General features: G+C 31.0%; 6 protein-coding genes across 6 annotated transcripts; 2 read left to right on the forward strand and 4 right to left on the reverse strand.

Moving 5' to 3' along the window:
• The first annotated feature begins 505 nt into the window (after positions 1 to 505).
• On the forward strand, positions 506 to 2,262 carry LOC25498506 (uncharacterized). The gene is made up of 4 exons (XM_024770926.2): positions 506 to 896; positions 996 to 1,174; positions 1,260 to 1,976; positions 2,111 to 2,262. Exons 1-4 carry the CDS (start codon positions 506 to 508, stop codon positions 2,201 to 2,203), a joined length of 1,380 nt encoding a protein of 459 aa, XP_024626694.2. The 3' UTR covers positions 2,204 to 2,262.
• A 5,667-nt stretch (positions 2,263 to 7,929) lies between these two features.
• Positions 7,930 to 9,866, reverse strand: LOC25498508 (uncharacterized). The gene is made up of 3 exons (XM_013593435.3): positions 9,018 to 9,866; positions 8,222 to 8,932; positions 7,930 to 8,132 (listed from the first exon to the last, which is right to left on the reverse strand). The coding sequence occupies exons 1-3, from the start codon at positions 9,654 to 9,656 to the stop codon at positions 8,064 to 8,066; spliced, it is 1,419 nt and encodes a 472-aa protein (XP_013448889.1). The 5' UTR covers positions 9,657 to 9,866; the 3' UTR covers positions 7,930 to 8,063.
• Positions 9,867 to 10,119: 253 nt separating this feature from the next.
• LOC25498509 (laccase-17) lies at positions 10,120 to 13,203 on the reverse strand. Its single transcript, XM_013593436.3, has 6 exons — positions 12,985 to 13,203; positions 12,704 to 12,855; positions 12,323 to 12,567; positions 12,083 to 12,211; positions 10,842 to 11,810; positions 10,120 to 10,544 (listed from the first exon to the last, which is right to left on the reverse strand). Exons 1-6 carry the CDS (start codon positions 13,138 to 13,140, stop codon positions 10,414 to 10,416), a joined length of 1,782 nt encoding a protein of 593 aa, XP_013448890.1. The 5' UTR covers positions 13,141 to 13,203; the 3' UTR covers positions 10,120 to 10,413.
• A 7,494-nt stretch (positions 13,204 to 20,697) lies between these two features.
• LOC112416640 (uncharacterized) lies at positions 20,698 to 21,458 on the reverse strand. Its single transcript, XM_024770927.1, has 3 exons — positions 21,269 to 21,458; positions 21,116 to 21,185; positions 20,698 to 20,905 (listed from the first exon to the last, which is right to left on the reverse strand). The coding sequence occupies exons 1-3, from the start codon at positions 21,456 to 21,458 to the stop codon at positions 20,698 to 20,700; spliced, it is 468 nt and encodes a 155-aa protein (XP_024626695.1).
• A 789-nt stretch (positions 21,459 to 22,247) lies between these two features.
• On the reverse strand, positions 22,248 to 23,252 carry LOC112416641 (L10-interacting MYB domain-containing protein-like). Its single transcript, XM_024770928.1, has 2 exons — positions 22,938 to 23,252; positions 22,248 to 22,823 (listed from the first exon to the last, which is right to left on the reverse strand). The coding sequence occupies exons 1-2, from the start codon at positions 23,250 to 23,252 to the stop codon at positions 22,248 to 22,250; spliced, it is 891 nt and encodes a 296-aa protein (XP_024626696.1).
• Positions 23,253 to 25,637: 2,385 nt separating this feature from the next.
• Positions 25,638 to 26,384, forward strand: LOC25498511 (agamous-like MADS-box protein AGL62). Its single transcript, XM_013593438.1, has one exon. It carries the CDS (start codon positions 25,638 to 25,640, stop codon positions 26,382 to 26,384), a length of 747 nt encoding a protein of 248 aa, XP_013448892.1.
• Positions 26,385 to 26,515: the final 131 nt, after the last annotated feature.

Consider the following 26,515-nt stretch of genomic DNA (forward strand, 5'->3'; position numbering starts at 1 on the left):
ATAATTTTGTAAAACAATTCATAATATCTCTTTCCCACACAATATTAATTACATTTCTTAATATGTGTGAAATGTCCAAAACATCATACAATTTGGGATGGAGTGAGTATTTAGAGTAGGAAAATTAATAGTCTAATTTGAATATTTTATATATTTGCATTTAATTAAATCAGTCTAAGAAACTGCTGCTGCACTTAGGAATCATCAGAAACCCTTCGGTACCGTAAGCCGTAATAACCACACTTCTGCTGTTGTGGTTATCCAAATCATTAATCAAACTCTCGATCATGCAAAAGTCCTATCTTAAGTTTCCAAGAATTGAAATAATAATTTCAAGAATTACAATTAATAAAAAATACTGGCCCTTAAGTAAAAGCAGCGAGAATATGAATGTTCCCTTATATACCCATTATATATATGAATGTTCAAATCGTTCTAACAAAGTTACCTTCAAGTTCAACATAAGACTTTAAACTCCTCAATTGATAGTTCTTATCAATTTACCATGGCAACAACTACTCAAGTAGAGGAGCATGTGTCCTTGAAACTTCTGTTAAATGAAAAGGGTAACAAAGTCCTATTTGCAGAAGCAGGGAAGGATTTTGTAGACATTCTCTGTAGCTTCCTCACAATACCTTTAGGAACCATTGCCAAACTTGTAGAGAAGGAATCTAGCATAGGGCAAGTTACAGTTGGTTGTCTAAACTCTCTCTATGGAAGTGTTGCAAATCTGGATGAAGGTTGTTTCTCAACTAAGACAACCAAACAAATGTTGCTGCAGCCAATAAACTCAGCTGAAGATTATTGCAACACTCTTAAACTCAACATTGATGACACTCAACCAACAAAGTACTTCGCATGTACCAACTATAACGCGTGCTACTATCGCGATATGAGTATGACCTCATCAACATTTTTTTTTTTTTGGTACAAGACCTCATCAACATTTAAAGATAATCTTAAGTGTCGTTGTGGGAATTATTTTACCCGTCCAGTTTTACTTAAACATCTCCCCCAAGGATTTGTTAATGGTGTAGCTACATTTGTCATAACTGATGATCTCACTATCAAGCCAAACTGTATTGACTATACAAGCTTTAGCCTGTTCAAGGAATTTGGCGTAAAAAACCCTAGTTCGGTAAAAGAAGTGGTTCTGAATGTCACCAAAGAAAAGGTTTTGTATTTGAATATTGCGTTTGTTTATAAGTTATAACTTCTCTCTTCAATTTTTGATCGATTATAATTACTATTTGTTATAGGTACTTGATCTGCTTAAGTGTTCTTTGCTTTCCAAGTCAACTTTGACAGATTTGTTCCTAGAGAAGAAACCATCCCTTGAGAGATCAAGGTTTATATTGGGTGATGTTGAAATTAGTGACAATATCCAAATCAATCTAAAGCTAGTTATAAGAAAATCAGATAACAAGGTATTGTATGCTCAAGGACAGCAAGATTTTGCAAACTTACTTTTAAGTTTTCTTACATTTCCTTTGGGTGGAATTGTTCGAATATTTGGAGAGAATTGTTCCTTTGGAAGCATGAATGGATTATACAAGAGTATAGTTGATTTGGATGAAAACCAATATTTGACATCAATGGAAGCTAAGAACAGGCTTGTTGATCCTTGCATTGCCCCACAGTTGAAGTTAAGCAAGCAGATTTTACCAATTCTTGATCCTGGTGTTCTTGAATACTATGGTTATTTTGAAGGCGTTGTTACCAGTAATAATATTATCCAGGTTCAAATTTTCAAACCTGGTGTAGATAAGAGCTATGCTGGAAATTTTAAGAAACTGAATTCATCGAATGTCATGAATCCTGTTGACGGTTATGTTAAGGGTCCAGCTATGTATTTCGCTACAGATGATCTGGTTGTAGCACCCTTAACTCCAATCTCAGCTTTGGGTTTACTTAACCGTTTGAATACTCCTCTTAATGAATTGAAGGAAAAAGTTATCACAATTGGCATCAAGGAGGTAAAGCATAGTAAAATTTATATTAGATTTTAAATCTTCAGTTTATTTAAATATTCTAAGTTTGGGGCGTGCCAATTTTGGTGCGTTAGTTTGAAAAATAAAATGCTTATGTTTACCTTATTTACTTGCTGCAGTGTCTTAGCATATTGAAGGCTTCTTTGACATCAACATCTGCCCTAACAAATGGTTTGGCTCACATGTTAACTGAAGTTAAGGAGGAGAAATGAAAAGAGTTTACACTTTGTTGTGTGTTTCAAATCAAGTTTCTTGGAGGAAAGTTAGCAATGGACAAGGAGACAATAATGCTAGGTTTACTGTTTTGAAGTTGTTATTTCTATTCTATTGTTTTATTTAGTTTTGAATTTTTAATAGTATCATTTGATTTCCCTGCAAGCCATATTTGCATCTTTCAAGTTTCTGCTCGTGTTTCTGTCGAATTGGATATTTGGTTATATTATATCTTCATTGCATTTATGTTTTTGTGTGTGTGCGCGCCTAAACCTTGTAACCATGAAACACTGTCACTCATCAAGGGTTCAACCAGTTATGAACTATTCCACTTTGACTTGTGATGGTTGAAATTAATACATGTTAAAATATCGTTTTAAGTTAAAAATTATCATTTTTTAAGTTTTTATTGGAGCTTATGATGAACACGAATTCACTACAGTCGCTATGACCACATCAAGAACCAATTAGTCAAGACCAGAGGGTAAGATATCTTAAGCAAATATTGTGTTTGCTTAAAAAATATGTTTAATCCGTAGATTGACATCAGCTGGTAAATATTTAACAAATTCATACTCCATCCATTTTAAAATGAGTCGTTTTTAGCCGATTGGACATCGATTAAGGAATGAAATGAAATAATCGTTAAACATAACACATTTACTAAACTGCCTTTACTTTATAAAAATAAGACAAACTTAAAGTTGCATTGAAAATTGTGTGAGAGAAAAGTTGGAGAGGGTAAAGTTGGAAGAAAAAAAAATTAAAGTTGTATTGGAAATGTAAAGTGACATTCATTTTGGGACAATTTTTTTTAGTTAAAATGATACTCATTTTGAAACGGGGGGAGTATTTGTTTTGGACTAGGCCTTGGCCCACGATGCCGACTGAATGCATGGCGGTTAGATAATCCATCATCACCAGTTGAGTCAAGACGAAAGACTTCATGTGTGTCTTACCGCACATGGTGGGACTCAATCCACTAGGATAGTCAATGTGATCTCTGTTGAAGTCATGCTTTTCTGTCGGATTTCACGGATCAGTTATTGCTTGGTTCCCCTATATAAACACGGCTTCACGCCACAATGAAGAACATACACAATTTTCACCACTTTTTCACTGACTCTCGAATTGAGTTTACTTTAAAATTGACCGAAGAATTTGCTCCACCGTTTATTCCCAGGTAAGAGCGGCATGGTTCAGTAAACCATAAAAACCAAACCGAACCGAACCAAATTGTTGAGATGGTTCGGAAAAACTAAATCGAACCGTTTAAGGTTTGAAAGTAATTAAACTGAACCAAAGTTATTGTTCGGTTAACCATTTTCTTATCTTTGAACCAATCCGAACCAAAACCAATATTTGAATCGAAATGTATTGAATAAGCTGTTTTGAATAAGTTGATTTTTAAAATAAGCTGTTTTGAATAAGCCATTTTTTAAAAAGTTGTTTTGAATAAACTGTTTTTAAAATAAGTTGTTTTACATAAAATAAGTTGTTTGGAATAAGTTGTTTTTGAAAATAAGTTGTGTTGAATAAGTTGTTTTGCATAAAATAAGTTGTTTTGTATAAGCTGTTTTTAAAATAAGTTGTTTTTTAAAATGAGTTGTTTTGCATAAAATAAGTTGTTTTGAATAAGTTATTTTGCATAATATAAGTTGTTTAGAATAAGCTGTTTTTAAAATAATATGCTTAGCATAAAATAAGTTGTTTTGAATAAGTTATTTTTAAAGAGAGATCATAATAAGTTGTTTTTTCATAAAAAGATAGATAAGGTTAATGGTTCAGGTCGGTTCGGTTAATTGTTGTTATTAACAGTTCAGTTCAGTTAGTGAATTGTTATCAAAATAATGGTTCGGATCAAAATTTATGAAATCGTTCGATTAATTTTGATACGGTTCAGTTAACCGGTTCGGATTGACTTTTAGAGTGATGGGGCAGCTTTGGCTACCCCAAATTTTTTTATTTCTATTGAATGACTAAGTATATTATTATAGTTAGATACCCGAATAATATAATTTTTAGTTATTTGAAATAAGTTTACTTGTAAAAAAATTAGCATAAATAAAAAAGTTAAAAAATTATTACTTGATTAATAAACTTATTTATTTTATTTGACATTTCGGTCTCTATAACAACTATAGAGAAAATATTTTTAACAATAAAAATTATCAATAGTCAAATAAAATGGACGATAGTTTCATGTAAATAGCTTATTTGTTTATGTTGAAAAAGAAATTGTTAGTCTATTTTACAATTATTCAATTATAAATATATTTGACTGCTTATAGCTTAATTTTTTAAAGATTAAACATATTAATCCCTTAAATTTAATATATAAAATTTTAATTTTAATTTACCTCAAAAAATTCTTTGCATTTGTCCCCCTCGTGAAAATTAGTATAGCTTCGCCACTGCCGTTTATTCCTTTTCCAGTGGAGGTATTTTTAAAGTTGGAATTTAATCTTGTGCTATATGCAACTCCAGCTGGTGAGAAACAACTTTGTGGTGCCGTTTAGCATGGACTCATAGATGTATTGGTCCATACTGGATCAAGATTTTTGACCATTAACTTGAACAAACTTATAGATCCTATCTTGTATTTGTTGTATTATATCTCTCCACCCATCATTTTTTTATTCTTTCTCTTTATTCTCTTCCTCTCTCCAATAGAGAAGTGTCGAAAACTGTTTCCTCCTCCTAGCTCTCTCTCCTTACCTAACTGCATAAACGCATAAACATGAGTTAACTAAACTTGCAGATTTGAGCTCATGTGTTCCTAATTAATAGGCTAAAGTGCATTTTTCCCCCTCCCTTAATTTTCAAAAACTTGTAATTTTGGCCTCCTAAGTACAAAAACTACAATTTTGGCCCCCTAAGATTTAGCCCCTTTGCATCTTTGGTCCTTTTGGTCAATTTTGACTTATTCAACGCCTACGTGGCCTGCCACGTGTGTAATTAATTAATTAAAAAAAACAATTTTTAAATTAAAAAATCAGAAGAAAAAAAATAAAATAAAAACTGAAGGGACGTGATTCATCCAAAACATGATAACCACCTTGTAGACATACCCTCATTGCTTGCAAACTTGATTTCTTTCTTCTTGTCTCCTTCCATAACAACAACATGTTTTTCAATCATCTGTAAGGGAATTACACATTTCCCTAGCAGTTCCTCTTTGTTCGGCACAACCCTATCTTCCACACTTCAAATTAGCGGCTCTTCAAATGGTTCTGCAGCCACAAACATCAAATCCTCATTCCACATCGGATTGATACTCCTGCTCCGAGAGATTCTATTCCTCAAGGTCTTCTCTAGTTGTGGATTGTAATGATTAATGATAAAAAAAATTTGATTTATGTTCATTGTGGTTATTTTTTAATTTTTGGGTTTCATTAATGGGGTAGTTTATGGGTTTAAATGTAAATAATGAACTTTTGTAAATGATGAATTTTTGGATTTAAATTTGTGTTAATGTTGGATGATGATGATGAAACTATTTTGGGTTTAATTTTTGAGTGTTGTTATTTCTGAATGAGTGTTGGGTGAAAAAGATGAAGGTGTTGTACTGGGTTCATCAAGATCACGTCTCTTCCTTTTCTTTTTCAATTTTATGAATTTTTTTATTTTTTTAATTTCATTTATTTAATTTAAAAATATTATATGATTTTTTTAATTTTTTTAAATTAACTAATTACACACGTGGCCTACCACATAAGCGTTGAATAAGTCAAAATTGACCAAAAGGACCAAAGATACAAAGAGGCTGAATCTTAGGGGGCTAAAATTGTAGTTTTTGTAATTAGGGGGCCAAAATTGCAAGTTTTTGAAAGTTATGGAGGGAAAAGTGCACTTTAGCCTAATTAATAATTGATGTGTTCTTTAAGTTTATATCATCATCAGATTAAAATAAATGCTTCATATTCTTTCTAATTAATTTTATCCAAATTTATCTTTCGTGCGTTTTTCCCAATTTCATTCATCTTCATTGATATGTTCTTCCTAAAAATCCAGAGCTGAAATCAATCACAGATCTATTTTTCGACGAATCTAAAAAATGAGTTTAATCTTTTGATACATCCTCAGGATCCGTAGCAAATTTCCACCCTCTACCTTACAAACACCAAACCCTACCATTCCTCTTAATCAAGAACACAACTTATCTATTGAAACTGTCTTAACAAACCCAATATTGTCTTGTTGAGTTGATTTATTTATGTCTTTTTGAATGGTTTTCTTGTTCAATTGATGTTTGTGGTATGTATTTATAAAAAATAATTGATGTTTACAAAAAAATTGTCTGCATGAATTGATTGTTTGCGTTTCTTAGCCTTTTTTAAGTTATAAAATAAAAATCTGGATTTGAAATTTGTGTATTTTTTGTTTTGAAGAAGATGATATAATGATGGGGGATAGTGTGTAGGATAATGCATACAATATATCGTTGCTTTTTCTACTTTTTAGGATAGTGTGTAGATGATGTAGGGTATTATTGTGAGGCTAAATCAATCCAAGGGTATAAAAAGTTGGTCCATTATGGACCAATTTTTTTTAGTGGTTCATTATACGGCACCCAACTTTGTTATAGTTCCCTTGAGTCCCTTACTATATTGCTAACAACAGATATTTCAAGAACTATGACTAATAAAAACAGTAGATATCTTACTAAAGAAATCTGTCAGTTCTTGTCAAAAATAAAAAAAAACTCTATCAAGAGTTATGATTTATAAAAAAATATATCAAATTAAATTAAACAGCATTGTTATTTATCTAAAGATATTTTATTAAGAATTGATCAAGAAAAGATCTCAGCCAATTAAATTTGTTATTTGTCGGAAATCAAAGGAGATAATAGTGTGTAATTAAGGAAAGGTGTTAGCTAATACACCGTCTTGAAATTTTCTTGATAAAGTTTGGTGTGTTTCGTTTGCAAAACAATAAGTATTGGACAGAACAGTACAAGACATAACAACACAACACAACACAAGGCAGAACAACACATGACAAATTATTAGAGCATTAAATAATTTTTTTGTTTTATACGATTTTTGGGGGACGAAATATCATTTTGGTATTTTAGACAACTTGTACGTATAACAAAAAGTTATGTTGTGGTTTGGTGAAGGACAAAAATATCAGTTATTGTCGCGTCCCTTGCCTTCACTTTTTAGCAAATCAAACGCACATGATCATTTCCCACTTTTAAAATCTCTCCCTCGTCCACTCTCCCTTTACTTTTCCGCTAGTTGAAGGAAGTACTCCCTCCGTCCCGAAATATAAGCAAAAAAAACTCATTTTCTTTGTTCTAAAATATAAGCAAAAAGGACAAACTTTTATTCTATTTAATCTTATTTTTAAAAAAATATCATCTTTTCCAATAATTTTTTTTGCTTATTCTCATGAAATTAAATGCAAATTACATTTAATTTTCTCTCTCTTCCATTTTTTCCATAACCAATATCCAATGAAAATTGTTTTTACATCTTCCCATGAAACTTATTTCAAAGAAAACACAAAAATCTATGCTACAAACTTTTATGCTTTAGTTTTCTTAATAAGTGTGATTTTTATTTTTTTACTTATAATTTGGGACGGAGGGAGTAGATCCTAAAAAGTTTCACTTTACTACAACATCAACCACACTTTTTTTTTTGAGGCAACAAAAATTTATTGTATAATATGAAATTGAAAACATGATTAAAAGACGCAGATATGGCTAACAGGGTAGGGAAAACAAACGATGCCATTCAAAATTCAAAACTTAACAAACTTCGGATCTCAAAACAAATTGCTGTAGAATTGAAATAACACACAACAAAGTGTAAACTGATCTTTTCATTTCTCCTCCTTAACTTCAGTTCACATGTGAGCCAAACCATTTGTTAGAGCAGAAGTTGAAGTCAAAGCAGCCTTCAATATGCTAAGACACTGCACAAGACAATAAGGTAAACATAAGCAATAAGATATGAATAATGTGAAAATTAAAAATTTAATATAAATTATATACTATGGTTTACCTCCTTGGTGCCAATGGTGACAACTTTTTCCTTCAAATCATTAAGAGGAGTTTTCAGTCGGTTAAGTAAACCCAAAGCTGAAATTGGAGTCAATGGTGCTACATTAACCAAATCATCTGTAGCAAAATACATAGCTGGACCCTTGACATAATCCTCACCAGGATTCACCCCATAACGTAAATTCAGTTCCGTAATACTTCCAGCACAAATGGTCTTATCTACATCAGTTTTGAAAATTTGAACATGAATAATACTATTACTTTCAACATAACCATAATATTTATGAACACCAGGTTTAAGAATTGGTAATATCGACTTGCTTAACTTCAACTGTGGGGAAATGCAAGGATCAACAAGCCTGTTCTTAGCTTCCATTGATGTCAAATATTGGTTTTCATCCAAATCAACTATACTCTTGTATAATCCATTCATGCTTCCAAAGGAACAATTCTCTCCAAATATTCGAACAATTCCACCCAAAGGAAATGTAAGAAAACTTAAAAGTAAGTTTGCAAAATCTTGCTGTCCTTGAGCATACAGTACCTTGTTATCTGATTTTCTTATAACTAGCTTTAGATTGATTTGGATATTGTCGCTAATTTCAACATCACACAAAATAAACCTTGATCTCTCAAGGGATGGTTTCTTCTCTAGGAACAAATCTGTCAAAGTTGACTTGGAAAGCAAAGAACACTTAAGCAGATCAAGTACCTATAAAAAATAGTAATTGTAATCGATCAAAAATTGAAGAGAGAAGTTATAACTTATAAACAAACGCAATATTCAAATACAAAACCTTTTCTTTGGTGAAATTCAGAACCACTTCTTTTACCGAACTAGGGTTTTTTATGCCAAATTCCTCGAACAGACTAAAGCTTGTATAGTCAATACAGTTTGGCTTGATAGTGAGATCATCAGTTATGACAAAAGTAGCTACATCATTAACAAATCCTTGGGGGAGACGTGTAAGGATAATTGGATGGGTAAAAGAATTCCCACAGTGACATTTATGTTTATCTTTATACGTTGAGTTGGTAATATTACGATATAAGCAGCCAATAGAGTAGGTGGCACATGTGAAGTACTTTGTTGGTTGAGTGTCGTCAATGTTGATTTTAAGAGTGTTACAATAATCTTCCGCTGAGTTGATTGGTTGTAGAAGCATTTGTTTGATTGTCTCGTTAGAGACACAACCTTCATCCAGATCTGCCACACTTTTATACAGCGAGTTTAGACAACCGACTGTAACTTGCCCTATGCTAGATTCCTTCTCTACCAATCTCGCAATGGTTCCTAAAGGCATTGTTAAGAAGCTACAGAGAATATCCACAAAGTCCTTCCCTGCTTCTGCAAACAAGACTTTGTTACCATTTTCGTTCAAAAGAAGTTTCAAGGACACATGCTCCTCTGCTTGAGTAGAAGTAGTAGCAGCCATGTTAAACTGATAAGAACTAGCAAGTAGCAATTGTGAAGTTTGAAATTGTGTTGAGCATAATTTTGTTACACATTTTGAGTCACATATATATTTAAGGGTACATAGTGTGATTGCAAAATCGTTCAGGGTCTTGATAACGAGTGTATTAAAGACATTTATTAAAGAAATCAAATGTACACCTTTTACATTTGAAAAAGTTGAATACACAATTTTCCAATGTAAAATTTCTATATTTATATCTTTAAGCGATCTTTTAAGGACACTTTTAACATTTCTCAATACGTCTAACAAAGTTACCCTCAACACAAAATTTCAAACTTCTCAGTTGCTTTTTTGGTGGTGAGTGTTTTGCTTTTATCAGGAAAAAGCAAGTGAAATGATACATTTTTCTTTTGTACCTAAAACGTTTTGAATTCATTGAATTTTTTCTCTGTTTCAACTTTTTTGGTGGTGAGTGCTTTGCTTTTAACAGGAAAAAGCAGAGTGCTTTGCATCTTTTTTTTCTACTTTAATTAAAACTCTTCCACTCGTTACTTTTGTAATGAGTGTGACCTTACAAGAAAACAATCACTACAATCAAATTGTCCAAAAATTTCTTCTTCTTTTTTTCGAATACAAAACTTCTATGAAACATATTACTAATAAAAACAAATAAACAAAGAATGTGGACAAAACTAAATCCAAAAAACAGAATCAAATCCAATTCTAGCTAATCCAAAAATGGATATAGAAATGTAATATAATGATCTAAATCTTTTCAGCATTTGGGAAGATCAGAAGGTGGAGGTGGCAGCTTCTGATTGCGCCGTTTTCCATCCTGGACAATCCACGCCATTTTCAATCCCCAACTTGTATGCACTTCAAGATGGCAATGCATGAACCAAACACCTGCTCATGATATATGATCAACATAACATTAATTTCAAAAACATTAATGTTGTGCATATCAATAGCTAGATATATCTAATTTGATGTAACCAAGTAGTTGGACATTGTTAATGAATTACGCGAACTAAGTTCAATCTCTGAATGAAACAATTTTTAACCAGACTTTACTTATCTACTGATTACCTGGCTCCGTGTCCTCTAGGCCGGATGGTTACGAACAAAAAAATATATAATATTATGTCAAACATATTTATTGATTAAAAAATAATGGAATTTAGTATTTAAAATGTTTCCCACCTGGATTATCTGCAAGGAATCTCAAAGCAACCCATCCACCAGCTGGAACACCAGCAGTATTCCTTTCGACAGGATCTACCAAATTGAACTTAGCAGGGTCCTTTTTAGGGTCAAAGTTTCCATTCCCTTGACCAACAATGAAGAAGTTAAAACCATGAAGATGCAATGGATGACTCTCAGCTCCAAGAATACTTGTATCCTGCAATACCAACTCCACTTTGGTATTGTATGGCAAAACTGCAACCTTGGTTCCACTCTTTACCATGATGTTCTTTGGTGGTGTTCCAGTGTAGTTGAATTTAACAGGTGGATTAGAAGGAAAATCAGTAGTGAAAACTCCTTTTGATTTGTTGAAGAAATGAGCTTGAAGTAAAGCAGTGTTTGGCATCACAAATGAAACATTGTTAATAGCTGCTGCTACTCTTGTGTTATTAGGTCCTTGACATGCTTGGTTTTTTGAACATTGACTAATACCTAAACCAACTGTGAAGAAAAAGTGTTTGTCAACAGTTTTTGGAACTTTTGCTGGGAATTTCTTGCTGTTCAAGCTACGAAGTTTCGTGTTGAAGTTCATCGCGAAGATAGTGTCGTTGAATTTAGGAAGTGTTGGTCTAAAAAGTTTAACAGTTTTGTTTTTTGACTTAGTGTTTGAAAGTGAATGTTTCTTGTACTCCAAGAAACCAATTGCTGTAGTGTTGTCAAAAGATGCAGGACCTGTAGCATAAGGTCTTGAAGCTATGACAAATTTGGCATTTGGGGTTTTGGATTTGGTTTTGAGAAGGACATTGGTGGTTTGGCCTGGTGTGATAAGAACAATGTTTGTTCTGAAGGGCTTTACATAAACAGCATCAGCATCAACAACAAGGAGGGTGTGATTAGCAATGCTAAAGAACATCTCATCATTGAGTGCAGCATTGATTATTCTTAGTAGATATGTTTTTCCTGGCAGAACCTTGAGCTTAAAGGTATCTGCACAAATAGAATAATTTAACAACTTGATTGAATGAAAATAATCACTAATATGGTTTTGAATGGACTATGTTTGTGCTTTTCTTTCGAATGTTCAACACTGACATAGATATATGGACACCAGACACAACACTGACACATCGACACCATAATTAATTGATAAAACAAAATAATTGAATGTAATCAAATGTGTTGGTGTCGTGTCGGTGTTGGAGACTGGGACCTGTCGGATACTGGACACACTTTTAATCTGATTTTTCGGTACTACTTACCTTTAGCTGAACAGTTGTGGAGAGGACCTGGAAGACCATTGATGGTGTGAGCATCTGAGGTATTAGGTGCTAACCCTGTTTGTGTTGCTTGATTTATAACTGCTTCTGTGTCTGCTTTCCACCACTCCCCTATCATGTTATCAAAGTTAATATACTAATTTAGGAAATAAAAAATGTACACTTATAATATGTAGAGTTAATATTAAAATGTGTGACATATTTTGAGTGGTCTTAACTTACCTAATACAATTGGGATTTGTTTGAAAGGATGAGGGAATGGGTAAGGCACATGCTTTTTGGGAAGAATGACAATAGGGCCATGAAGAGTAGATCTAAGCCATGAAATGTGTGCATGATACCACAATGTTCCCCTTTGTCCTATGATTGTGAATTTGTGCACATAACTTTGTCCTGGCTTAATTGGACATTGTGTTATATATGCCGGTCCATCTGCCCAAGCACTTCGTACTTGGCGAATTCCGTGCCTGAAAAAATTAATCAAAATTTAGGTATATACTGACAGTGTAAAAACATTTTAAATACATCTTGATATATATGATTGAATGCTCGTGTAAAATAGTAATTAAACTTATAAAATTGTAGGAATAAATAGTGTAATACCAATGAATGGAAACATTGTATTGAACGTGGTTAACCACTTTCACGACGACTCTGTCGCCTTCTCTTGCTATGATTCTAGGACCCGGAAATTGTCCATTGACGGTTACAATGCTCTTTGTTTGGCAAAGTCTTGTGACATTTTGCAATTTGATCTACAAAAAGGAAAATGGAAAAAGATAACATTAAGTAAGTGTAAATTGATATCAAAATTATTGAATTGAATGCATTTTTTTGTCACAAAAAATGAAATAAATCATGGTAATGAAATGCAATACACATACATCAAACTTGTAATGCCTTGTTGTGCTAACATGTTTTGCATGACTTGTTGTTCTAACATGTCTTGCATGTGCTAACTCTGGCAATACCCACAAAGCACATAACACAATCAACATTGCTCTCATGAAGCTTGACATTTTGATATAAGCAAAACCCATTTCCTCTTCCAATTGTTTTCTTTGAAGCTCTTTAACTAGAAATTGAGGTTGATGTTTTTTGATTTGGATGGAGAAAACAACAAAATGATGTAGCTTATATAGTAAAGATTGAATTAGTGTAATTAGATAATTAGGTGATTAAAAATGAATTAGTGTGATTAGATAATTAGGTGATTGAAAATGAGATATTACAAACTTGGTATAACTTGCACAACAATGTTCCAAGCTTTTATCCATGCCACTTGCTTAAGAGCAATAGAGTATTTTTCAAGCTAGATTTTTCATATTTTGTAACATCCTCTAACGATCTAACATCATTTTCTAATATGTCACTTTGTAAGACAAGTTAATTAGTTACATCACTAGATCTGATAAACCTCTCTAGTATAATCATCTAAACATATGAATTAACTCATTATAATAGAATTTACTATGTCAATTAGTGACAATTAATGGTACGTGTCATAGAGATTGGACAGTGAAAAATCTAGGTAACTTTAGATATCTAATGAGATAATTATTATGTGACATTGGAACAAATTAGTTAATGTTATTATTAGTAATAGATCATGGGTCAATTTGGTCAAATCATATTAATATTATCCAAGAATACTTTGCATAGTTTGAGTGAGAAAATGAAAATAAATAAATAAATGTTGAAACCCATTTGGGGTTGGTCTAGTGGTTGACTTGAGATCTTAGAGTTTGCTCTTTCAAAGGTCTCAGGTTCGATTCCCTCTGGTGCTAATTTCGGTGGGTTAAGTTCAGAGCTTGCTCTGGCTTTAAACGGGGCCTCCGCAAGTGGGCGGTGGGATTGATCTCCTCGAATTAGTCGATTCTTGGATCGGATACCGAGTTTAAAAAAATAAAAAAATAAATAAATGTTGATAAATGAAAGGGACTGGTGATCACAAGCTGGGTTAGATGGACTTGGTTGCAAGGTAAACTTCACACATCTACCGTTAATACTTGCTATTTAAGGAAGAAAAGGAAAGTTGCAATGTTCACAACCATATTGTTTAGTTAGCAATGTCGGTTGTTAATTTGATGATAGTGTACTATAAACAAAGTCTAACAGCTTTTGATGTTATTCTTGTTGAAAATGACATTTCCTCGGGAGAATTTAAAATATATTTTTTAAGGACATTGTTATTTGAACAACCATTTTGTAGGACAACTTGTGGGACAATCAAAATATAGAAAGAAATGTTAGTCTTGGCACAAAAACCAAAGCTATAGTGAAAAAAAATGAGAATATAATGTAAGTATGAAAGAGAAATTTGTCACAAAAGTTGTCATAAAATAGATGTTCAAATATCATTTCTCATTTTCTAATCCTAGGAGATAATTATATTATTTTAAATTGTGAAACGTTGATCAAGTTTGCCACTTTAGTTAAATATGTTATTAAATGTATCTGTAACATTACTAAATTGATGTTATTATAATCACATAAAATACAACCATATAGACAAATTTGATTAATATTTTACAATGTTAAGATTATTTTAGAACTTAATTTAAAGGGGTTTTAAAATATTGGTAATATAAGCAATTAGATTGATACAAACCTCCAATTTTAAATAAAAAAGTTAAGAATTTACAGTACCTTTTTCTTGAGTTTCTTTCTCTCTCTTCTCTCTCATATGGCACAATCCATTGACCATATTTTGGATCTACTTTTAAATTTTTGTAGTGATATTTTATTGGTAGGAAACAAATTTAGTATGTAATGTTGGGAGCTTCTACGGTACACCTCACAAATTGAGGTGTACCGATACTTGCTTCATAAATTTATAAATTAATTATCATTTTATGAAATAAGTTGTTATTTGTCATTATTTATATTTTAGAAAACACCATCTCATGAGAAAAAAAACATTATTTCATTGTTTATATGAATTATATTAAATTTTTAACATTTTCTCATAAAAAAATAATAAATATTCTTCATTATGAGCAATAAAAATTCAAAAAAAGTAAATTTTATTTCATCGACGCTTTTGGTAAATAAGATATAATTATTATAATTGTCAATGATAGAAAAATAATTATTTTTTCTTCAAAAAACAATCAATTCAATTATTAATTTAATATTTAGTGTACCGATACACTCAAAATGTTGGATGTATCGTAGAATTTGCTTTTAAGGTTTACATTTTACAACACTCAAACTGCACTAGAAATATATGGAATTTAATAGTTTAAAAAAGAGGTAGGACATCTATGGTGTACATATATCAACACTAAAAGAATTAATAAAGGAACTTGCTTTTTCAAAATAGTTGTTGTTGTAACTATTATTCCAAGAGTCCACTTACTATAATTTGGGTAAGATGAAAATAGAAAAAAATGTGTTCGATTTAGTTGAAAGAAAAACCCTCTCATGAGGGCACCATATCTTTCAAGTAGGGTCTTTTTAAAAACTTTGTGTAACCTTCTGTGTTCTGCTTTCTACACTCTGGTTTATGTGTTCTGCTCATTGTGCCTCCTCCACACCACCCCACCGGCCACCAACATCGCTTTTGGCTGCGTCTACCACTGCAAAAAATCCGTTAGATAACGGCGTTTTACTGTGGAGGTTTTAATAAAAAAAAACCAAGAATAATCTAAAACAAACATCAAAGACTTCGGGTAGTATAAAATTTTGTTTAATTTGCTGAGGTTAAAGAAAACTTTGTTTAATTTACTAAGGTTAAAGAAAACCCCTCTAAATGAAATAAATACTTAAAACTAGTATGTTATTTTCAATGAAAAAATGGTTGCTAAAAGATGCACCCTTTTTTCATAACTCAACGTTTTTCTTTTTGCATAAATAGAAAAAACAAAAGTGAACACCACAATGATTATCATCGATAGGGTACATATAATTGCTGGGATTTTACCCCAATTATTGAATGTAATTGTCATCACACTATTTAACTCTTCCTATTCCTGTATGATAGCACATAACTCATTTTCATGAATTCTGGATTTTCAATTGTTGAATTCTGGAAGAAGAAAGAATCATCATATTCACGAATTCTGGATTTTCAGTTTCCGCGTTAAGTGCCGAGGTTTTTCTCGGTAGTTAACTGCAGTTGGTTTTGAACTTCCTCGACAGTTAACTACAGAGAGGTATTTTCGTATTTTATATGTGTTTATCAGCCAAACAACACGTGTATACATCAATTTTCTAGTCCTTTAAGTTTTCTTTGTTTTATATTGATTTTTTATGTTTCAAATATTTACAATATTACCCTTTTCATGTAACACCCTTACAATAATGTTGATGTGGCAGTCGAAATCAACAAATACGCCGACATAGCAGTCCGAATCAACAAATTATATGATTTTTTAATTAAAAAAATCGAGAAAAATCCATCTTCATGATATTCATTGGCTCTATTTGGTAAAAATAGCGGATAGATTATAAGTTAGCTTATAACTGATATTTGATTACTGATAGCTTATAGTAGATAGCTGATAGCTGATGACTTATAGCTAATAAGTTAATTAAAGTCTTTGGTAAAATTAATGGTTCAAATTGCTGATAAATGTAAAATGACAAAAAAAGACATTCTTAATTTATATATATATATATATATATATATATATATATATATATATATATAGTAATTTAAAATTATTAGTTTAATAAATATTTTATATATTATTAAATTAATGTTTTGCTAAAATTCTATTTTTAAATTTATTCCATTTCGATTTTTAGACTTTATGAAAATTAAAGTATGAATGATTTTATTTCAGTTTTATACTTCAGAAAAATTAAACATAACATTGCACTAAAAATATTTTGAACATAACAAAACTCAACGTAACACCTCCTCAACAATAAAAATAAACTCTCAATAAAAAAAAAAAATGTAACAACACTTTTTCTATTTTCTTGACAGGATGTTATTTTCTATTTATTATTATTTAAGTGTCTCTATTTTATAAAATGAATAGACAGTACCAAAATGTATTATTATATATGTATATGGGATATTTTGTCAAAAAAAATCCATATGAAATATTACTTCAAAAATCTATATGGAATATTATATACCATCTACATGTATATCAACGATGGACGATTTTTCTAAAAAAACCAAATAATGGATGATTATCTTTAAAAAAAAAAAAAACAATAGATGATTATAAAAAAAAAAAAAAAAAAAAACTAAATAGTTTTCGTAACAAAAAAGGACAATTCTACTTGGTAATACCTGAAAAAATATCCCAAAAATAATGCTTTTATTATTTTAATAATAAGACCAAATACCTCCCCGAATCCTTTATGTTTCATGTTTGTTTCAGATACATCCTTTAAGTTAAGTTTCTAAGGTTTCAGATAGGTCCTTTAAGTTTCGAGTTTGTTTCATATAAGTCCTTTCTATCAACCTCTGTTAAGCCAAAGTTGATTTGATAGAAATGACATATCTGAAACAAACTCGAAACTTAAAGGACCTATCTAAAACCTTAAAAACTTAAAGGACTTATCCGAAACAAACTCAAAACTTAAATGACATATCTGAAACCTTAGAAACTTAAAGGACCTGTCTGAAACAAACGTGAAACTTAAAAAGGGGTAGTGCAGGATTTTACATAAAACAATAAGGGTAAAAATAGAAGAAAATATGATAAGCTATAAGCTCAAATGCTACTTAGAATAGCGTTTAAAAAATAGCTTATAAACTCGTGAAATAAGCTATAAGCTCGTGGTGAAAAACCGTTACCAAACAGAATTTATTTTGTCAGACAAACTTATAAGTTATCCGCTATAAACTATAAGTTAGTTTTTTGGCCTTGCCAAACAGAGCCTAAATTAATTATAACATTACCACCAACAAGGCATGGTGATTACTTGGGTCAAAGACAAGGAAGAATTGGTTACCATCTTAGTTAGGCCAAAACTTAGAAAATAGGGATCCAAATGGAAGCACCAATAGAATTAAGCAACCATCTAAAATCTTTAATTAAAAAAAATGAATCTATCATCTCAATATCATCACATGCATAATGCATTAGTTAACACACACCGGCCACACACTTTATTGGTAAATTAACATCAGAATTGAGAACAATTGACTGCACTTTTGTTGAGACCTTGAAAATTGACACTACAGTCATTAAGAGCTAGGATATGAGATCAGCTTCACCACTTCACTTGTGTTCTATATAAAGACACAACTAGCTGCTCGGTTTCTTATTCATACCCTCCCTTGAAACACAAACCTTGTTTTCTTTGATCATTTTGAACTATGGACAACAAAGGAAATGACAATAATGGTGCTGCTGCAAACAATGCCAAGGACAACGTTGGCAGTACCACTAAAGGTGATACGATGAAAGCTCCTGGTGAAGATGGATCCAACATTTCAAGGGAGCAATTTGAGAAAAATCCACAAGGCTATTTTGCTGATTTGCATGCTGCTCAAAAGGATAACAAGAAGAATTAGCTAACTAGTTAATTTCTTTTTCCAATAATGTTTCTTGCTATGGTATTATATGTTCTGTAGAATATATTTTGTCATGTGCTAAGGAATAAATAAGAATTACATTTTAAGTTTGTTTCCTAAGGTAATTGTACTGCTGATCTATGATAAAGCATTTTTCTTTGTTGGTCCCTCTTCTATACTTGTTCTGTCTCAAACTATTAATTTTTATGTTGAATTGATACTTTGCAAGAGTAATATGATAACTTTTATCTTTTTTTTTATAAAAAAACTTGGTATCTGATCAAAGAATCGATTAATCCGAGGGGACTAATCACACCGGCCACTTGCGAGGGCTCCGTTTAAAGTCAGAGCAAGCTCTGTATGGACTTAGCCTACCGAAATTGACATCAGAGGAAATCGAACATAAGACCTCTAGTGGAGTAAACTTCAAGATCCCAATTTCAAAAACATGAATACTATCCAATTTTAAGCTGTTACTTTTGATTTTTTTTTGACAAACCTGTTACTTTTGAATTAGATTCCTAGGTGGTGGTCAATAGTGTATATGCATATTGTGGTTCCAAATATTACAATGTAATTTTATTGAAGGTCAATAAAATGACAATGCCACTTTGATGTTGTCAAACTTAGTCCAAATATTTACTGACATCATGTTTTGTTTTTCTTGTCTACTTATACATAGCTGATATTTATAAATATCAGCATAGGGAAGGGGCAAAAATGCTTTGAGACTTCTCAGAAATTTGAAATCAAATACATTGATATGTTTTCTATTGATTAAGTTTGATTCATTTAGGATGTGTTTGGTTTAGAAAAGAAGTTGTGAAGAGAGAAATATATAAGAGAGAAAAAGATGAGAAATAGAGTAGATTTGATGTATTGTTTGGTAGAAGAGAGATATAAAAGAAATAGAGAAGAAAGAAGTGTTGATTATTTTTAGAAGTACCAAAATACCCCTAACTAATAAACCTTCAATAAAAATTAATTTATTAAATAACTTAATCCAATTTTTAATTTAAATTGTTGATGACAATGATGCTGATTTTTTTGACAAATGATGAAGATTATTATTAAAAATTAATCATTTCATTAATTTGTAACGTCATCCAAATAAATTATAACTCTTTTTTTTTTATTCTTATTGGAAATCATCCGTTCAATAAAAGCAAAAAGGAAAAGAGTGAAGAAATAAATAAATAAATTTAAAAAACAGCTTAATTATCTACATCCCGCTTCTCCTACATATATGCAGCTTAATTTCATGTGCGAAATTTTCTATTTTGCTTCAGCTTGTCTCCTACAACAACTTCCCTTTGTTTTATCCTTTATATTGGATAATCATTGGTGCAATTTCTGAAAAATAAATCATAAATGAAATATGAATACAAGGGTAAAAATGGAACACCAAAATTAAGGCACCTCTCTCTCTCTCTCCTGTTTCTTCGATGTGAAGAGGAGAAAACAAAAAGCACTGGGTCTCACAAATTTTTAGTCTCTCTTCTATCTTTTTTTGCATTCCAAATAAGAGAAATTTACCATCTCTTCTCTATTTCTCTCTTCTCTGTCTCTCTCTTCCTTATCTCTCTTCGACCAAACAGAATGTTAAATAAGTAGAATTAGGGTCCGTTTGTTACGGATTAAAATAAAAGTGATTTTGACATAAAATAATTTAGAGATTATGTTTTAGAGATTCTTTAAAAAACGAATCTATTTTATGTTTTTTTTTTTTTAAAGTGATTTTTAGTTTGTTTGGATACAACTTTCTAAAAGTGATTTTTTATTATAAAATTACCATAAAGGACACAAATTTCTTTCAAATATAACATGTTTGTCCAAAAAAAAATTACTTTTTTATGTATGAAAACAAGTATGTTAATTAAAAATGCATTTACGTTGTTAAAAAAACATACTATCTACATATTTGTCACATTCAAAAAATTTACACAAGATATTACATAAAATTATCAACATGAATTCAAATAAAATGAGTAACATAACATATTCCATGAAGAACAATTAACATATCATATTTAAAAAAATATTAAAGCATAATTATAGTATCTATACTCGGTTTCATTCATTGTCCATCGAAAATAAATATATAAACATAAAACTAGTGTTGTCCTCTTCTAGGAAATTGATCTCTAATAGCATTTCTCATTTCTTCAATGTGTTTGATATCTTCTTGTGTTGGATCTTGCCATTCATTATGTTCAGGCACACTCTTATCATCTTCATCACTGACATTTTGCTCATTGTCTTGTAACTCATTAATATTCTCTAAATTCTCAAGAATCGATATATCACTCGAGTCTTTTCTTCTAATAAAATTGTGAATTGCGAAACATGCCCATATAATTGAAATTTGAGTTTGAGGTTTAAAATTGGTCATATTTTGCAATATTCTCCATCTTGCTTTGCAAACACCAAATGTTCTTTCAATAACACTTCTCAAACTAGAATAACGATAATTAAATATTTCATTTCTTTATCTGAAACTCGGAGCAAGTCGAAAATGTGGAAGATGATACCTCGTATTCCTATATGGTCCCATGAAACCTTTGAATGATGGATATCTTGAGTCGACAAGGTAATATTTGCCTGTGCATAAGTAGGAGATGTGAAATACAATATTATTAAACATAAACATATAAAAAAAATAGTTGAAGTTACATGCAACTAACCTTCAGGCGAATAAGGGAATTTTAACCTCGGTGTACGAAGAGTTTCCATAAAAATCTTAGCATCATGAACAGATCCTTCCCAACCACTTAATGCAAATGTAAAACACATTAAAATCACACACAACCATGACATTGGTGCTAGTATATCCTTTCCTATTGAAATAAGGTATTTGTTTATCGGCTGGGACATGTATAGCGATATGGGTGTCATCTATTGCCCCTATACAATCTTTAAAGTAAGGCCAATATCGATCATCTTCTTTAATGTAATTAGAGGCAACATAGTGCATCTAGTCAGAAGGTCTGATAATGTGATTCCCCAACTTGTAAACGGCTATTAAAACTCTATGGAAATGATTATGAATAGTTTGACCTGAATGTTGGAAGCCTCCTTGGACGTTTCTATATGTGGCTCCATGACCTATCATATACAAGAATTAAGCAACACTTTCTTCAACTCCGATGTTTTTAGTTGGTGTCAAACCGTATTTATTGGTTAGTTCCCATACCAATTGCTGGAAGACATGTTTCCTCATTCGGAGTTGCTCAAACAATGTGTTGTCATTTCCATTTATCAGTTCTCTATACCACATGTGACCTGTGAGAATTGATGTAGTTTTCTTTTCTTACACAACATATTTCAACACATGATATGTGACTAAATAGGCTGCCAAAACTGTTGCAATATGATAGCTACTATTATGTTCATAATCAATTTCCATTTCTAAATTACTATCACTCTCATCCGAGCTTTGGGACATCCTGTGCCACAACATTTAAACTAAATTAATACATAAAAGAGAGAAAATATATAAAATATTTGATTTAAATATTGTTAAATAATACGTATCCAAATAACTATTAAAGTAGCCAATATCAAGTAAGAAAAACTATCATAGTACTCTAACATAATTTTTATTAACTTTCATTGTATCAAATAAAATAATAACTAATTATCATTGCTCAAATAAATATTCAATCATTGATGATGCTCCTCGGAAAGAGTGCCTAGCCAATCAAAAGCCATGTTAGGATCTTTCTTCAAGAGGTGAAAAAATGTTGTTCTGTTATCTTTATTGGCATGGAGTTTCATAGCAGAAAAGTATAAATGTGATCCTTGTACTAAGGAAGGAATCTCATCCAACATTGTCAGACACTTATCATAACTATAATGATCCTCAAATATTGGTGATTTATGATTCATCCCATCAACAATACGATCAAGAGATCGTTGAAGTTTTTCTGCTGTTCCCATCTTTCCTTTTCCGATATTTTTCCTCTTTTTCAAACCAATATTTGAAGGAGTTGGTGTTGCATTTACTTCAACATTATTACCAACTTCAAAGCTATCATCTTCTCCTTCATTATCAATATTCATATTATTTTCATGACCTTCAAAAGCAACCCTTTCTTCTTCACCTAGCACTTCAAAAGCCGGTGGATCTTGATACGGCTTTAAAATAGAAAATCCAGTAACTACCTGACCCTTGAAACATTTATCCAACAAATCAAGAAATTTAGGTCCCCCAATCTTCCATTTCAAAACATCAGGATCCTCCCAGATATCAAATAAAAAATAAATAAATATGTAAACAAATCATTACAAGAAAGATAGATATAAGGGAAAAAATTAATAATTACAAAGTTACAAAGTCAAACAGAAACACACCTTACTCTTAGCAGTCCACCTGTCATCATTAACTTTGACGGTATTCTTATCATGATCCCACCCAAGTCCGGTGTCTTTTTCAACTAATTTTGCAAATGATGCAAATTCCCTTTTTAAGGCATCCAATCTATTTTTCAGTTGAAAGCGGTTATAAGCATAGGTTGTCCTCTCTTGAAACTTAGTTTGAATGTTCTTCCATCCATCTTTCTTAAAATGTGAAGTTGGCCTATTACCGGTATCAACTTCTTCAACACAAATTTTCAAAAATATCTGTTTTGTGATTGTCCCATTTTGCGGCAATTTTTTCATCTCCATCAGACCCTTTCAAATCTTTTTTGGGTGCCATTCTAGTTCTAATACATTCAATGAAGATCAAATATCTATAATAAAAAGTGTTGAAAACTATTTAACTAAAATCTCTTGGACATATATGTGTCATTCTAGTTCTAATACATACATACTATTAAAATTCAAAAAATCTAAACTTAAAACACGAGCAAGATGATTAGTTGAAAAAGATGGATTGTTCTTCCATATCATGTGATACTATATATATGATATTTAGCTACTACATATTAATAATAGCATTTGTTCATAATTTAACCTGAATCAATACCTAACTAAAGTGATCTAAGAATAGGGATCAAACAATGCTATATATGTAAACAAATTATGAATAGTTAAGCATGCCATAAAACTATTGATTTACCAAATTATTACTCCACATATATTTTGCACAAGAAACACAAGAATGATAAATTTATCACTAGCATTTGTTCATAATTTAATTTGCTTATGCACTCATATTGCCGAATACAAAGTATCATATTATTTTTTTATAAAAAAATTAACAAATATTCATCGGTTTAGCATTTGACACAATACTGCAAGAGTAGGAGACAAGCAGTTGGTGAAATAGCACAATACAAAAGCGTTCGTCAATTTCTTGCCATTGGTTTATATATATATATATATAAGCCCCACACCATGGCAGGACAGGGCACCCAAACAATTACCCTCATCAACAGCACCGCAAAATAGAAGCAATAGTGATATATACAAACAGAAAAAACATCCAATATAGACAAAACAACACAAAATATATGATAATGGAAAGAGAAACATGAAAAAAAAAATATACAGGTTCAATTATGAATGAATCAAAAAGATAATAAAATTGCTAACCTTCACAACTTAGATGATCTGCAGCAAAAATTAAAAGAGGGAACTCACTTGTTTAAAGAATAGAGAGAAGAATAACGAATAGGCTGTGAAAAAAATGAAGACTAGTCTTTGTGTATATATAGCAAAACAAGGATATGATTGGAATTTTAGTTTGTTTTAAACATATCTTTTTTTGTTAAAATCTCGTAACAAATTTCTCTCTCCTCTAAAAAAAAGTTGCTCATAACAGCTTCTCATTTGAATCTGTTTTTAGATTATTTTTAGATTTTGATTGTTTTGAAAATCTGTAACAAACAGATATAGCCCTCGTTTGGATAAACAACTTATATAGATGCTTATAGTATTAGGGCTTATAATATTAGAGCTTACATCATAAGCTCTACTTGATAAGCTATTTATGTTTGGATATGTACACTAAAAAGTACTTACATAAATTGAAGTGTTTGGATGTGACATTACATAAGCAATTATCGAAATTTTAAATATTTTTAATTTAATAAAAAAATCAAAGAATCGAACCTCAATTATCAAGATATTTTTTGATAAAATTAATCAAGATGTAAAAAAACAATATTATAATATATTAATTATAATTATATATATATAGTATAATCAATTTTCGTCCTTAAAAAAAATATCAATATTCATATAAGACAAAATTAACATTCGATGTGTAAATAAATAGTCTAAACATCACTATACAGAAGTATAATAATATATGATAAGCTTTCTTTAAAAAAAAAAGTATAATAATATAAATATAAACTTGAGAAATTATGATTGTAAACTTACCGTATATATAGATATTAATGTACAGTTTGTTACCAAAAAAAGACAAGTTAAGTTTGTTTTTTTTATTCAGTTTCATTTTGTTACGTAATAAAAAAATAATAAAAATTATCCTTAGAAAAAAATTTAGTTACGTGTGTTACTTTAGTAAGATAAGTATATAGCAATTTTGTTACTCATGCACAACCAAAGATAACTAACATTATAATTAAAATATATGTTTTTTTTTTCTAAAAACAAAAAAATAAAATAAAAATATATGTTTTGAAAAAGTGGATCCAGAGAAAATCGAATGAGGTTACATAAATTCATAAGCTCCTTGTTAAGCCGGAGGGTAAGTTGAAAATTTAGGCTTATTAAAATATGGCATAAGCAGCTTATGAAATTATGATAAACTATTTTTATTTATTTACCCAAACACCTTTAAAAAGGCTTATGGGAGTAGATAAGCCCACATAAGCTCAAAATAAGCCAATTCAAACGGGGCCATAATATTAAAAAAAGTGATTATTTTGTTCAAAAAAGTGATTTTATTATTATTTTTTTTTATAAAAAAAAAGTTGTAACAGACGGGCCCTTAAGAACAAGAATATGAACATAATTATTGCAAATTCCAGCAAATATTTAGGTACATACACCATAATTTGTATGCAAGTTAATTTGACAAGAGCGTCATTTTTTTTGCATTGAATATCATGTCATATTTCAATGTAACGAAAAGGCGTAATGTTTGAAAAAGATAAACACATATTGGTTTTTTTTAAGTCCAATCACAATACGGGAGTTAGAATATACACACACAAAAAGTGGCTATACAATGACTCATTCGCAATCCAAGTGACTTTCTTAAAGCATCGTAGCGGACTCTTCAAGAAAGTCAATGAGCTTTGCACCCTTTGTGGTGTAGATGTTGCTCTCGTTGTATTCTCACCTAGTAAAAAGGTATTTTCTTTCGGTCATCCAAATGTTGATATGGTCATAGATCGCTATCTCTCTGGGGTCCCATCGCAAAACAACAACACCATAGAATTTATTGAGGCTCATCGTAGCACCAAAGTGTGTGAGCTCAATGCTATGTTGATTCAAATCAACAACACACTAGACGAGGAGAAAAAGTGTGGTGATGAGTTGAGTCTTTCATGCAAGGCGTTGAAGGCTCAATTTTGGTGGGCTTATCCGATTGATGGAATGAATAAGGCTCAGCTTGAATTATTCAAGAAGATGTTGGTGGAGCTTAAGAAACTTGTTAATCAACATGTTGATAGGAGTGCAATTCAGGGTGCTACTGCTCACACTTTTCCATTTTCTGTTGGTAAAGATTTATCCTCTAACATCCCTCTCCATTATCAGCCAAATCCTCAACAAATTGAGATGTTTTCGCCACAAAATTTTCATAACCCTATGTTGCAACCTCATTTAATTGGTTTCAACAATATGGGAAGAGGAAGATATGGACCCCCCGGATTTTATTGAAGTTCTAGAGTCATTAAGTTCATATTCGCCACTTTACTTGTGTTGTATGAAAATCCATAACCAATTCAATTTCCCATCTACGCCCTCTCTTGAAACTAAAACTTTTATTTACGAGTCTAATCATATCTCTG

The sequence above is a fragment of the Medicago truncatula genome, chromosome 7 (genome assembly GCF_003473485.1).
Source record: "Medicago truncatula cultivar Jemalong A17 chromosome 7, MtrunA17r5.0-ANR, whole genome shotgun sequence".
NCBI classification, from domain to species: Eukaryota; Viridiplantae; Streptophyta; class Magnoliopsida; order Fabales; family Fabaceae; genus Medicago; species Medicago truncatula.